The sequence below is a fragment of the Lissotriton vulgaris genome, unplaced genomic scaffold, assembly GCF_964263255.1.
Source record: "Lissotriton vulgaris unplaced genomic scaffold, aLisVul1.2 SCAFFOLD_668, whole genome shotgun sequence".
Lineage (NCBI taxonomy): Eukaryota > Metazoa > Chordata > Amphibia > Caudata > Salamandridae > Lissotriton > Lissotriton vulgaris.
In genome coordinates this window covers 337,151-351,735 of record NW_028247623.1, presented here as the reverse complement: position 1 = coordinate 351,735, position 14,585 = coordinate 337,151, and the positions used below count along the sequence as shown (strand labels likewise).

Here is a 14,585-nt window from a genome sequence, read left to right as displayed (position 1 = left end):
TTGGAGGTTGTGGATAACTATAAGTACTTGAGAATACAACTGGACAGACGCCTTAATTTTTCCTTGCACTTTGAGGTCATCGAAAAAAAGGGAATAGCACTGTTACATGCATTAAACAGTATTTCCAAGCAGTTAAAAGGCCCTCTGTTTAATCCACTTCTGGCACTATTCAAGGCTAAGCTACTCCCTACAATAGCCTATGGCAGTGTGTTACACCACGGGAGAAGTGCCCAGCTTCTAGATAAAATTCAAACGAGAGTCTACAAGCGTATATTCAGTTTACCGTGCAATGCCTCTCCGGCACAGGTCCGACTCGAGTTTGGCCTACAATCTCAAGTTCTGCAAAAAAAGTACGAGACCATTAAGTTCTGGTATGACATCTGGATGAACAGGGAAACAGAGATCAGTTCTGCTACGTCGGAGGCAATGCAAAATAGTCCCAATTCACAGTACACCAAGTTTCTAAACCTGTCCCTTGATACCACTGAACTTGCATCATTGTGGCAAACTAAGCTACCTGTATTATCATTCAAGCAAGTAGTTAAAAAGGCGGCAAACAGGCATTCGCTGATCAACAACAAGTCAATCTCTAGTCATCGCTCACATGCCTGGATGGTAATCCAATCATACACCATGCCCAAACCAGCAGTCTACTTCGGGTTATCCTTTTCATCATTTCTCAAACTGAGATGCCTTAGTTTAAGGATGGGAAACCTGCCAACAAATGCAGATCAACCAGCTTGGATGAAACCGGACACCAAGGAGTGTGACTTATGTGGTGCCACAAAACAAGACATTATCCATCTATTTTGCATCTGTCCTACACTGGACCTGGAACGACGGCGCTGGTTAAAGGCAAAATTTAATGACAATGGAATACGTACTTGTCGATCTGCCATCATACAAGTTCTGAGTACAGCGGATCCACAATTTATTTGCAGATCAGTCACGTTTGTTATGAACTTCGAGAGCAAAAGAGGTGTCATTGTAAAGGGTCGTTAAAAATTTAGATTATGACGTAACGTAAAGAGGCTATAAGAACCTTTGTCTCACTTCACGTTTTGTATTAGCAAATGGATCGACTTAAATTGACATTAAGCTTTGGAAAAAAGAGTAACTTCTGTATTGAACCAATATAAAACTGTATCATGTAGTTCAGTAATAATTTCACACCTGACAATCTATGAATATAAATATTTATTAATAAATATTTATTAATGTTATTTTAACAGGTATGTATATTAACTAATTTTAAACTAAAGCACTTTTATTTTTGTAATGGTTTTTATTAACTATACAATAAATTCTTACTTACCTACTTCATAACTCGATGAATGGATGTGTCATCACACTGTTGCCATTGTCCCTTCATGTCCTGTACATTGAAAGCTGCTATAAACATGCATTGGCAATGCCAATCCGTCTTGTTAGTACGTAAAGGTAAGCATGATCTATTGGCATTGCCAATACCTGTTAGACACTTTGTTTTGGGTCATTCAATACTAAGTGCTTTGCTCCCCTGCATCCTTCAAAGGGTGTGAGAGCGGTGTCTTTGTGCCTTTCTTGTTGGAGAACCTGTGTTTTCTAGCAACATCTTCTTTCTGTGTGACCTTCCGGGGGTGGCGGACAGTTTCTAATGACCTGTCACTGGTCTATGTGTCTTCCCTTTTTTTCTGTGTGCCCCGCCTGCAGCACTTCTCCCCGCCTGCACCTCAACTTGCACTCACTGGCTCCTCCCAGGCCTGGACCCTGCTTCATTTCTTTTCAGCAATGTTTGCACTCTACAAATATCCCTACACACGAGGCAGTGAAGGATTTTCAGCCTATACAGTGTGTATATTCACATTTTAGGAAAGGGTTAAAAACAAATATAAAATAAACAAATACAAATAAGATAAATACTAAGCACAAAAATATAACTTAGATGACGTCACTGGCATAGATCCACTTCGAGAGCAGCCAAAGGATCCAGTCTTTGTTCCTCAGAAGGGATTCCCACTGTGCTGTGAAAGTGCATACAATGGGGCGGATCTGATAGATGTGCATGTGTTGTTGGCTGTAGGTCAGTGTCCATCCTTTGTGCAGATCCAGTGCCTTGAAGTTGCGCAGTCCAGCGCGCCGAGCCTATCAGCGTTCAAGTAGGCGCAGTCCAGGCCGGGGCCGCTGTTCTTTAACTGGATATTAAGGAAAGAACAGAAACACAACATCAGGATTGGTTCTGAACCATCAGTCGCTCATTGAAGAACAATGGATTTTAGGTCTCGATTAAGGGAAACTCCCTCCTTCTGCCAATGCTGCTCGCTCACTCACTCACTCACTCTTCCATCCATCCAGCCATACATCCATGTGCCCATTCATTCACCGCTTTATCCTTTCATGCACTCAGACATACCCCCCTTCACCCAAGCATGTGCTCAGACATTCACCCTTTAATCCCTCCAGGCACTCGTACACTCAGTCCTTCATCTTTCTTTCTCATACCTTCATCCAGCCATGTGTTCAGACACTCGCCCCCTCAAAGAATTAGATAGGACATTGCTGCTTTAAACAAGCGCTGTATAACAATGCACGCTTTCTACACTCATATATTTTTATGTGGGGGTACCATTTAAAGGTTTGTAGTATTTGCATATTCCTGATCATCCCACGTGCAAACAAATGGGAGAATGATTACATTACTGGTCATGATTTGCTTACTTCCGAGAAGTGCCAGTTCAGTCCCATCTAAAGTGTTCGAAGCCGATGGAGGGAGAAGCTTCTTAAGTCATGGGCCTGCCCCGCCAAGAGAGACAGCCCATTGATATGAGAGTTCCTCTATCCTCTCAAAAAAGACCTATGGTCTTTGTAAAAGGCCTCTCACCCACAAAGAGCTCTTGGCGGCGTGCTTCATCATCGAGTCCTTGCCCGGGTAATGAATCCACCCGTGCTAGTTCAATCTTTATTATAGAGGGAGCACTTAGATCTTTTCTTCTCGTGTCGGGATGTTAAACAGATAAAATTACCTGGAGGGTACGCTGGTGAATAAGACATTTTATTATGTTAGGGGTTCCCTGGTAAATTTAAAAACACAGTCAGATGCCTTTGGAGGCTTCTGGCTCTCCTGCAGCTTATGATGACCAGTCTATATGTTTCAGCCGGCTACATCACTGCCAACTGGGCTTTCTTCAGGACCAAGTTGTACCTGTAATCTGTAGTATAATCTATGGAACCTCATTCGCATAAATCAGTGGCATTCACTCATATTCACTCATACAATATCTCCGGACTGCCCTTTAATTCCCGGGTCAGAACCTGTGCTAAAGACAGCTGTTAAGACAATTTTTTTTTAAATAATTCCACGTGTCAATCACTGCAACCACAATGCACACTCTGCGTATCAATGCAAGACAATGCTTTGTGCAGAAATGAACATGCCACACTAACACATCAGACAAAAGTACACAATATGCATCAAGCCCAGACAGCTACTGGCTAGTGGATCAATATTAATATACGTTCTTAAACTATAAGGAAATGTTAATATAACTGTAACAGTTTTGGTCTCAAAAACAATGCCTGTGTCTGCGACGTTTAAATACATATGTACAAAGGGTGCTACTGGTGGACTCAGTGCCTTTAAGTCCCTTACAGTACAGTATTTCGAATAACATGGCGCTGGTGCATGCTTCGTATGTCTCACGTATTTTGTCGTATCAGCATTCTGGCGTTAAGTGTGTGACTTTGTTTTACGATGTATATGGCTATTAGATGATTTTTAAAAAACGTTTCTTTTTGTGCAAAAAACGTTTACCTTGTGTCGAGTCATCAACTCTCACGAATGCACGTCACCGGTAGCCTTCGATTGCCATATAGACATAGTAATTTTCTTGCTAGTATAATATTCACAACAACGTTAACAGCTAGGTTTCAGTTGCGTATCAAATCCAGCTAATGTGTTAATATTCAAAGTCCTTTTTGTATGTTACCAGGTGTAATACACCAGTTCTGTGGGTTCTAAGCCAAAATAACCGCAATACCTAGCCGCGTCTGTGCATATAAAAAGCACATCAGCTTAGCAAAAAGAAATTGGGCATATTGTGAGGTGATCTGAAGTGCTCACTGGTGTATTTAGGGCGGCGAGGTAAGGATCCTAAGCGAGTTATAAATGACCCTGTTCCCAAATGGAGTGGAGAGGTGTGGTGCAGCGGCCAGGGCAGCTGACTTCGGAGTACAGGGTTCACGTATCGATCGCCAACAGCAGCTCAGCTCAGCACCATGTGACACTGATCAATAGCTCACTTAAGTTCAATGATGGCCCCCAGCGCCTTGAGACCCGTAAGGGTGAGTACCTTGAGACCCAAAAGGGTGAGTAGTTCGCTCTTTACAAATACCATATCTTCATCTTCAAATTGTGATGTCTCCCCGATCTTGTCGTGTTAAAGTTAGTCCGTGGTATGTATCAGAGAAACGAGACTTATGGGTAGACAAACTATGGATCCACCTTTGTTGCTCTTCAAATAAAGCTTTCATCAATTTTGCGGCGCTCACCCGGATCTCTGCCTGTTCAATGACGGCCATTTTAGGTCATGCTCTGTATGTCCTACTGTCGGGAAAGATTAGACATTTTTGTGGAGTCTTTCTTCCATCTCAAACTGCTCCTGTGATCTCTTATTCTTGTCCTCACCTTCCTCATGGTCATGCCCACGTATTTCATGTTCCAGAAGTAAATAACTATATCCACTACTCCTGAAGAATTATAATTTGTGGGTTCTTTCAAAATCCACTTCTTTTGGAGTCCCAGGTCTAATATTTTGGTAGGTCTTTTCAAATGACAAAAACTACACTTCCCACACGGAGAGTGTCCTGTGACTTTTGGTAGACCCCATAATGTCAAATTCTGGGTCTGATTTGTGCATTTTGTTTCCCGCATGTGAACAAGTGTATCCTTAAGGCTCCTCCATCTTCTGTTTTAGAACATAGGTTTCATACAGGCGAGGTTCCCTCTCCATGTCTCCACAATCTCTATTTTCTATTATTGATCATCACTTGTTTGGAGAGTACATTATAGGTTGTCACACAGATCAGTTCATCCTTGGTATGCTCATTTTGATCTTCTTGAAAGGCCTCTCTGTTGTTATTCCTTGCCCTCTTGTTTTGTTTCTGAATTGTCATCTGTGGTAGTCCTTTGCTCTTAATTTGTCACTGAAAGCCTCTCCCTGATTTTTGATGTCTATCAAGTTATTGCAATTTCTCTGTGGTCTAAGGCATTATTCGTGTGGAAGATTTTCCCACAATGGATGTGGGTAGAAACTGTCAAATTAAAAAAAAAAATTTGTCCTTCGATTTGTGATGTGTCTCAGGGCCTAAGACACCCTCTGCAAAAAGTCACGCACCCATGAAAGTTACTTCATTATTACTCCTTCTGTGGGTGAATTTCAGGTATTCGTTACATCTATTGATATGTTGTACAAACAGTGAAGATCACTTTAGGGGCCTAGTTACGAAAAAGTCTTGCAGTGCAGCAAGTCACTTCTGTACTGCACTGTGCGACAGGGAAAGGGCAGTAATCTGTATTTAAGGCAATATATCACATTCCTGCTTTTTCCTCTGCGCTGGGGCAGTTTTGGCAGCCTAGTCCCAACGCAGACACCCTTGCACTGTGGTGCAAGGGCGCCTCCGTTGCATGCAGGATTGTTTTTATGCAGGAAGGGACACCTGTTTCTGACGCCATGGTGGTGAGAGCCCACACTCTGAGGCCAGAAACAGCACCTGCTCCATAGGAAGGCTTTCACACATCACACAGCAGGATGGCTAGTGATTTAGCATATCAAGGTTAGGAGCTTTAAAGTCCCGCCTGCTGCATTTGATATGCGACCCCAGCTTTCCCCAAACATAGGATATACCACGAGGCCCATTTGGCACCAGGACAGGCAGGAAATTAGCTATGAAAGGAGGCGTGGTGCACTACCAGTCCAATCACAACGTTAAGGTGGGCTGCCTGATGTGCTCCACACAAGAAGGGTTCCACCATTTTGATTTTGGGAAAATTAGGAACTCTGGGACAGGGTTATGCCCACTCCCCACAAGAAGTGGTCATATAGGGGCTGTAGTGAGCTGACGGTTACAGTAACACCCCAGGCGTCAAAGCATTGGACGCCAATATCACTCACTGGCTCACGGCGGCTAGTGACCAATTCGCCACCCTGTCCCATTTCCCTTGCTCACGCCATAGCAAATCCCACAAATGGTTCAACTCAGCTTTGAAATTACAACACCTCGAGCTGCGCCAATTGGAGCGTAGGTGGAGGCGTAATTATCTCAGTACTGACAGGGAGGCGTACGTGCTCGCACGTAAAGAATATAAAAAAGCTATCACTACAACTAAGTCTGCTTTTGTCTCCGAGAGAATACTAACAGCTCCTAATAAATCCAAAGAGATATTCAAGGTCCTCGGCGAATTAACATCGGACGCCAGGACACTCCCGAATCTGACCCCCTCCGCAGAGTCATGTAATGCCCTAAACACCTTCTTTATTAATAAGATCTTGGCAATTAAAAACTCCATCCCCATTCTCCTCTTTGAGCTACAGTTGCAGCCCCCCCTATTAACACCTCTATCCTGACGTGTTTCCCTACACTTAACTCAGACTCCCTAGCCAAGTTGGCTACGCGAGTGAAATCCGGCTCCCCCAAGGATTGCTGCCCTCCTTCAGTGCTTCGCGACATCTGTCACACTTTACCGCACTGCATTTTACCCTTACTCAACACCTCCCTCAGCTCTGGCACAGTCCCCAGGTCGTTCAAGGAGGCTGTACTGGTGCCTTTGTTAAAGAAACCTGGCACGGACCAGCGGTCCTTGCCAATTACCGGCCCATCTCCCTCTTGCCTTACCTGTCTAAAATCTTGGAGGCACACGTTACTACTTGCCTCTCGCAATTCATCGAGGAGTCCAACTTCCTGGAAATTAACCAGGCCGGCTTTAGACCAGCCCATTCTACCGAGGCTGTGATTCTTGCCGTGTTGGACAATCTCAGATGCAACGCCGACAGAGGACTTCCCCAGGCACTGGTCCTACTGGATCTGTCGGCGGCATTCGACACGGTGGATCATAACATCCTACTCCACCGTGTCTAATCAGCCGGAGTCCGTGGGCCTGCCTTGTCCTGGGTCAAGTCTTTTCTAGAGGGAAGATCTCAAGCAGTTAGCTTGGGTCCTTTTCGCGCCACCAGCGCTCCTTCGCCCTGTGGTGTCCCCGAGGGATCTTCTTTGTCCCCCCTCCTTTTTAATTTGTATCTCCAACCTCTTATTCACTCCCTGGGTAGGTGGGACGTCACCGTGTTCAACTACGCTGACGACTTACAAATTATTTTCCCCCTCACTTCCCCTGACGCCGTCACCAACTTTCAGGCGGTCATGACACACATCCAGCACTGGATGAATCAAAATCAATTAAAGCTCAACCCTGGGAAAACTGAGCTTCTCCTTCCTGGGAGGAGCGCCTCCCATTGGGGCCCCCAGTATTGGCCACCTGAGCTTGGTCCTCCACCTCCTCCCGCTGGCTGTGTAAAGAGCCTCAGGGTCATTATTGACTCTGAGCTCACTCTCAAGGCCCAGGTGAGCGCCGTAACATCTTCCTGTATGTTCCAGCTACACAGGATACGGAAGGTCGCCCACCTCTTGACTCCTGAAGCTTTGTTACAAGTCCTAATAGCATTGGGGATGTCCCGTTTGGACTTCTCTAATTCCCTGTATCATGGCCTTCCTAAATCCCTGCTGTCCAGGCTACAGATTGTTCAAAACCAGGCTGCCAGACTAGCATTCAAAATTCCAAGATGGCAGTCGGCCAAACCTTTATTACATCAATTACATTGGCTACCTGTCAGTGAAAGAATAGCCTTCAAGGTTTGTTGCCTGGTCTTCAAAGCCTTGACTGGCCCCTCCCCCACTTTCTTGAAGTCCCTGATTATCCCCTACTGTCCCCCCCGTACTCTGAGGTCCACCCACCTTCAGCTTCTGGCTATCCCCCGTTTCAAACTCACTAAACTAGGCGGCCGCAGCTTCACTCACTTGGCTCCCAAGCTGTGGAATTCTCTTCCACTTTCACTTAAGACCTCGTGTTCTCTCTTATCATTTAGGAAATCTTTAAAAACGTTGCTCTTTTCACACCCCCGCTAAGTCCCTCCTGCACAGCTTCAGCGTCCAATCAGCGCCAGGAAACTCATGGTGACAGTGCGCTCAATAAATTCCCCTTAACAGTAACATTAACATTAACGGTTACATAGCCCATTGGCCACTACCCTTCACTCTGTTTAATTCCCCTAAATTCAGTGTTTAGGTAGCCCCCTGACACCACAAACTCAGATTCACCTGACAGAAGAAAAAGGACAAAGAAAATCTGAAGAAGCAAGAACTGCGGACTACCGGTGGACTTTGGCGTCAAACCCTGCCTTCTCCTGTCCCCACAATCATTACAACCAGCCATGTCCTGCAGCTGTGCATCCTCCAAAAGCCTCAGAGGCCTACCAGCACGTCATCAAGCTGTCAGCATCTCCCTTAAAGTGGAGGAGCCCCTTCCCTGCAGGCAGCAGGAATTGACCGCAACATCTGGTTCACCAAAATGCTGACCACTGGGTCCACCGGCGCAAGAGGAGGTCAAAGTGCTCCCAGTTGTCAGATCCGTCTCCCCACCAGGAGCCACCATGCACCAAACCCCGGTACCAGATCCCATGCAGCAAGCAAAGCTTCTTTGAAGTTTAATCCGTACTCCAACTCCGCAAAGACCAACCAGTCGACAAGGTAGATCAGCTTCACACAGGCCAGCACTGAGCGTGGCCCAGCGGTCTTGTTTTTTCCCCTCTGCAGGTCCAACCGAGGAACCATAAGCGTGTACTATGCGCTGGAACAGCCGACTAAAACTCTCAGCACCCGAACTTCCCAGCCCCCCTGCTCCCAAGACCTTCACAAACTGAGCCCACTAGTGGGAGCTCCTGGACTAGTCCCAAAGTCCCCCTCTGCAGCCGGTTTCTAGGTAGCCCCCTTTTTTGCCTAAGGTGTAGTGTGCAAGGCTACCAACTCGTCCAGCACCTCAACACCGACACTCAGGGGAGCTAAACCCAAACTGCTGGCAACTCTTGTGGCCTTGTACCCGTAGCACCTTAAGATCAAAGGGGACCCCCGAAATACGATTGCAAATAGCTGTATTTAGTATATCTTTCTTTTTTCGTAGGAAAACATTACTGTGTAAAAATGGATTTGTGGGACACTTTTACTTACCTGTAAAAATTGATAATTAGAAAGTACTTACCTGAAGATCTTTGTGCTAAAAAATATATTAAATATGTATATGTTTGCTATTTTCTAGATTGGTCTTGAGCTTATTCTCGAATGTGTGTCTCGTTTATTGACTGTGTGTTCAACAAATGATTAATACTACTCTCTGATAAGCCTAAACTGCTTGTCCACACTACCACAAAAGAGAACATTTGTATTATTAATTTAAGCCTTGTGAGACAATACGGGGCGTCTAGACTTTCTACATAATGTCCCTCTTTTGGTACACTACATAAAACAAGCATTGAAAATGCAACAGGTCTCGCCTTTGATTAAGTTAAAGCCATGTGCTTTGCTAATGGTATTGTATAGCAAAGCAAATGGCTTTAACTTAATAAAAGGCGAGACCTATTGCATTTTCAATGATTGTTGCAGAATGTTAGGAGTGAATTGAAAGATTGTACTTTTCTCAAGGAGAATGACGAAGTGAAGGAAGAGAGTGGGGGAGACGGAAACAAGGCAGAGGGGGAGTGTGACACACGGGGTGTCAGGCGTCGAGCGAGGGTAGACGGAAACAAGGCAGAGGAAGAGAGTGACACACGAGGGTCAGGCGTCGAGGGAGGGGAGATGGAACCTAGGGGAGGGAGACGTACACACACACACAGGGTCAGAAGTGGAGCGCAATAGAGGGTGAGATGGAAACCAGGGCAGCAGAAGGGAGATGTGCACATGGGGTCAGAAGTGGAACGAGATAGAGAGGGGTGAAGGAAGCAAGGGTAGAGGGGAGAGAGATACACATACAGGGGACTCAGAAGGGGAGTGAGAGAGGCGGGGGAAACAAGGGCAGAGAGAGCGCGAGAAGCCAGCAGGAAGGGCAGATTTGGCTAGTGGGCTGCAGGCGGTTCCTTTCCTTTAGGAGAACGGTCCCTGCCGCAGCGGCCACCCCTGCTCGGTGCCCTGCTCCCTCAGTGTCCGCCGCTGCTGCCTCCCTCCTCAACCATCACAGATAGCTGCGTGTGTGCGGGGCGCAGGAACCCTCCTGCAGCCCGAGAGAGCCAGTGACATCAGCAGCAAGAAACCTGCTGGGGATTTAAAGGGACAGCAGCAGCAAGAGGCCTGCAGCAGGAAGTATCACCAGGGGCTCCTGGAGTCGGGCATGGGCACTGTGCTCGCGCTGGAGCCGGACGCGGGCATAGTGCTCATACTGGAATCTGACTGACATAGGCACAGTGCTTCACGGGATCCTGGCGCGAGCATAGCGCACACACTGGAGTATGACTGAGTGTACATAGACATACTGGTAAACTGGAACCTGAAGCGGGTATAGTGCTCGTCCTGGAGTATGACTATCATAGGCATAGTGCTACAGCCTGAGCTAGTTTGAAAAGGAAAGGGCGACAATGTGCTTTAATGTATGGCACGCGCGAGCACTGTAAGGAATGCAGCTCCCACGTCACGGGAACAAAGATGAGACATACTGACCTGAGCTAGTTTGAAAAGGACAGGGCGACAATGTGTTTTAATGTGCGGCGCACGTGCTGTAAGGAGGGCAGCTCCCATGTCACGGGAACAATGGCATCGGCCAGTCGAAATGGGCAGTTCTAAAAATGGACAAGGCGGCAACCAAAACACTGCTTGCCAATCACGCGCCCTCATTTAACATAAACAAGGGCTTGAGCCAATGGAAAAGAAGGGCGTAGCTTAAAGCAGTCGTCTGAAATCGTATCGATTCCAAAAGCCCTCGCATGGCGAGACAGCGCATGCGCACTGCAAATGCCCGGCGAGACCAAAAAACATCGTCCTACAGCAATGTACATAAAGGAAGGGTATACTTGGGGAAAACTAACTGTCCATCGATGTATCATGTATTTGCAGATACAAGGTCACTTCAATAAAAAAACATATTTGGTCAAGGCTAACCTGACACGTTTGAGCACAAAATGTTTTGGGGTTTCAAAATTCCACTGTTTGCAGAACAGGAGTTCTTTAATTACAGATGTTTGGTATCTTTTAAGTAAATTAGTATTTTCTGGACCATAGCATGGAGGAAACGATCACAAAACCATGACAGAGGTTTCAAAACGGAACCAATTCATACACCATAGGGTATCGCAGGGGAGGAGCCTTGTTCTTATGTATTTTGAGAAGGGTGTAGAAGTACAGGATTACAGGATCTCTGGGGTTGAGGAAATCAACCACCCGTTTCGATATACGCTGTCCCACCTCTGCTTCTTCGACCATTTTGTCTATTTAGGCAATTAAAGCCCCCGTCAGGTTGACTCAATCATACGGTAATTCTTTCTGACATTCAGGAGGTGCAAGCATTGTTTTCTGTAATCCTCGGTTGACTGGTGGACAATAGCACGACCTTTTCCACTAGTTTTATTACCACAACCATGACTTTTTTAAATTCGTCTAGGGCTATTTTTGTTTCTCTGGACATCTTCTGAAAAATTCTGTGATGAGGGCTATCGATCTTTTCTACCTCATTGATGACAGTTTGGTCAAAGGCTTGTATTTCCATTAGAATAGAAGCCATTGGGGGTTAAATGTAGTATCCTCCACTTCTCTCTTTTTGGTCTGCAAATATATAGATATAGATATATAAAATATATATATCTTATTTTAGTAAAATGAAAAAGTCTTGACTAATGCTAGAACTAAGAAGGTCTGTCAATGTAATAAATCTACTCTGTCTATATTCATAGTTTTGTTTATGGGTCTATTGCAATGAAGTGTCCACCCTAAGCCTTTGCACATCCATAGGAGGGCAGTGGAGACATACCTGTGAAGGGGTCAGCTGTTTATTTACATTGTTGTGTGCAGGAGAGAGATGCTGCAGCAGGGACATGTCATTCATGCACATCAGGGGCAATACTGTGAGGAGACATTATAACTATTGCCAGCTATTACACAGTATTGGCAACCTAATCTTGCCTCGACCAGTCGTTTGTTTATAAGCTCGGTCAACGTTTTGTTGTTCCGCTCCTGGCACTCTTGAGAAGACAGCAGTGCCTGCATTTACTAACTGGACTGCAGTAAGGCATGGCCATCGAACCGCCTGCTTTTATTTGGCCACCAATTTCCAACAGTACTTGTATGCACCACTAACAGCACAAACCACCAATGGTACTGTGACACTTCCCACACCTGATCCGGAATCAGCCTCTCTGGACAATGTGAAGAAGCAATATCTTTTGCTGCAATTGTGGGGATACAGTGTGTTGTGTCCTCCAACCTAGCTTTTCACCACAGGACACGGTAATATAGTTTTCTGTCTTTATTCGTGGGTAAAACGAGCCACTGCTCCTCTCAGCACAGAAGAGAGGCACCAACTGACTCTTCAGAACAGAACAGAGCACCATGACAACACATAAAGGTTCTAATTGGAACCTTAAACAAGCATATGTAAGCACAACATATCTCTTTTTTTTTTACAAAAATGAAAACAAGGTTAAGTACAGAAATGTACATAAATAAAACAAGAATAAGAAACTACAAATATAACAAATGGAAAAGAAACTTAAGTGAACAAGATCAAATACATAACAATCAGCACAATGTGCAAAATGGCGGTACTGCAAATTCAGCGTAATTTCCAAGGAAGACTTCTAGCACGAATAGACTTCTTAGGTACCTGGCAAGTGACATTGGTTTTAGCAACAGTGCCAGAAGATACAACAGCTGGACCCTTAGGAGTATTCCCTGCAAGCTCAACATTTCTAGTGCCATTACCATTATCACTTGCTGTATGAACTTTCACAACTTTATCTAGGTTCCACCAATGTCCGCCACGAACCATGACAGCACCCCTACAAACCTTTTCTACACAGACTGGTTCACCAAAGGACCTGCCAACTTTTTTAACAAAGTTGGAGCTCTTGATGTGAACCAAATCCCCAGGAGAGATGTTGGCTGTTTTAACAGACTTCTTTTGATTGTACCTATCATACATCTTCTTTTGTGCAGTTTTAACTCGAGTTTCCAACGCATCATTGTCAACCCAACATGATACTTTATCACAAGCAGTTCTTAGCAGCCAAGCAGGTTAATGTGCAGAAGTGGGTACTCTACCTTTGAGGGATATGAAAGGCGCCACCTTGGTTAGGGAATGTGGCGTAGTGCGGTAAAACCAGAGCATAGATCGAACCGCACCCTCAACGTCATAACAATGACTCTTTGCCCACTTGATGCATTCTACCACCACTCTGTTCATCCTCTCTACCAAACCATTGGTTTGAGGGTGTCCAACAGAGCTCCTAAGATGCTACACACCAGATTCACTCAAGAACACACTCATTTCCTGATTGACAAACTGCACCCCATTGTCCGAGACAAGGGCCTCCGGGAACCCCTCCCGCATGAAAATCTCTTATAGAAACAGGATAGCATTACCAGCTGTGGGAGAGGAGCAGAACTTGACTTCAGGCCACTTGCTATGGAAATCCATAAGGACAAATGCAAACCGTAAGTTGTGTGGTAGAAAATTGAAAGGGCCAACCATGTCAATGCCCACTTTAAGCCATGGCTTCGTGGGGAAGGGAATGGGCTGAAGGGGAGGAGTAACAACTTTCAACCCCTTTTCTGCGCCACTACAAACTACATATTCCTTGACCCTCGCCTCTATATCCTTTTCCATTGAGGGCCACCAATAATGCAGCCTGACCCGCCTTTTAGTCATGGTTGCCCCCAGATGGCCATCATGTGCACAGTCAACCAATTTAGTACGGACGTTCAGAGGAGGCACACATCTACCATCTCTCATGACTACTCCGTCTTCAATGGACAACTCTTCTGCCACTTTCCAAAAAGACTGGATAGCCAGGGACACACTTCTCTCCCTGGGTCAACCTTTCACAATGTATTCTTTGACTACAGCAAGACTGGAATCTTGACTCAACGCTTCCTTCCATTCAATCTCACTGCAAGCTTTGCTTTCAACAGCATCCACAGCTGCAATAAAACAATCTTCCCGGTCTTCCTCAACATCCACAGTATCATCCTCACTTAAGGGTAGTCTTGACAACATGTCAGCCCTTACATTCTGCTTTCCAGGAATGTGCTTAACAGTAAAATCGTACTGCAGGAGTTTGGTGTTTAACCGTGCAATGCGAGGCGTGGCATACTGGAGACGTTCTCCCCCCAAGATGTATAGCAGAGGTTTATGATCAGTTTGTATGACAAACTTCCTGCCCCAAATGTAGGTTCTGAATTTTTCACATGCCCAATAACATGCCAAAAGCTCCTTTTCTATCACAGAATAGTTCAACTCAGGATCTCTCAGAACTCTAGAGGCATAGCTAATAGTAGCCCAGGTTGAAGGGGTAACAAGATCA

At 45.4% G+C, this 14,585-nt stretch overlaps 1 protein-coding gene across 1 annotated transcript in view; it reads right to left on the bottom strand.

Annotated features, from left to right (window-relative positions):
• Positions 1–1,841: 1,841 nt before the first annotated feature.
• LOC147665124 (C-type lectin domain family 2 member D-like) overlaps positions 1,842–14,585 on the bottom strand; it is a 64,993-nt gene continuing 52,249 nt past the window's right edge. The window contains exons 6-7 of the mRNA XM_086949755.1: positions 3,182–3,188; positions 1,842–2,174 (exon numbers count right to left, since the gene is read on the bottom strand). Of these exons, the coding sequence (XP_086805881.1) occupies positions 2,064–2,174; positions 3,182–3,188 (118 nt within the window). The 3' untranslated portion in view covers positions 1,842–2,063. The remainder of the gene's footprint in view (positions 2,175–3,181; positions 3,189–14,585) is intronic.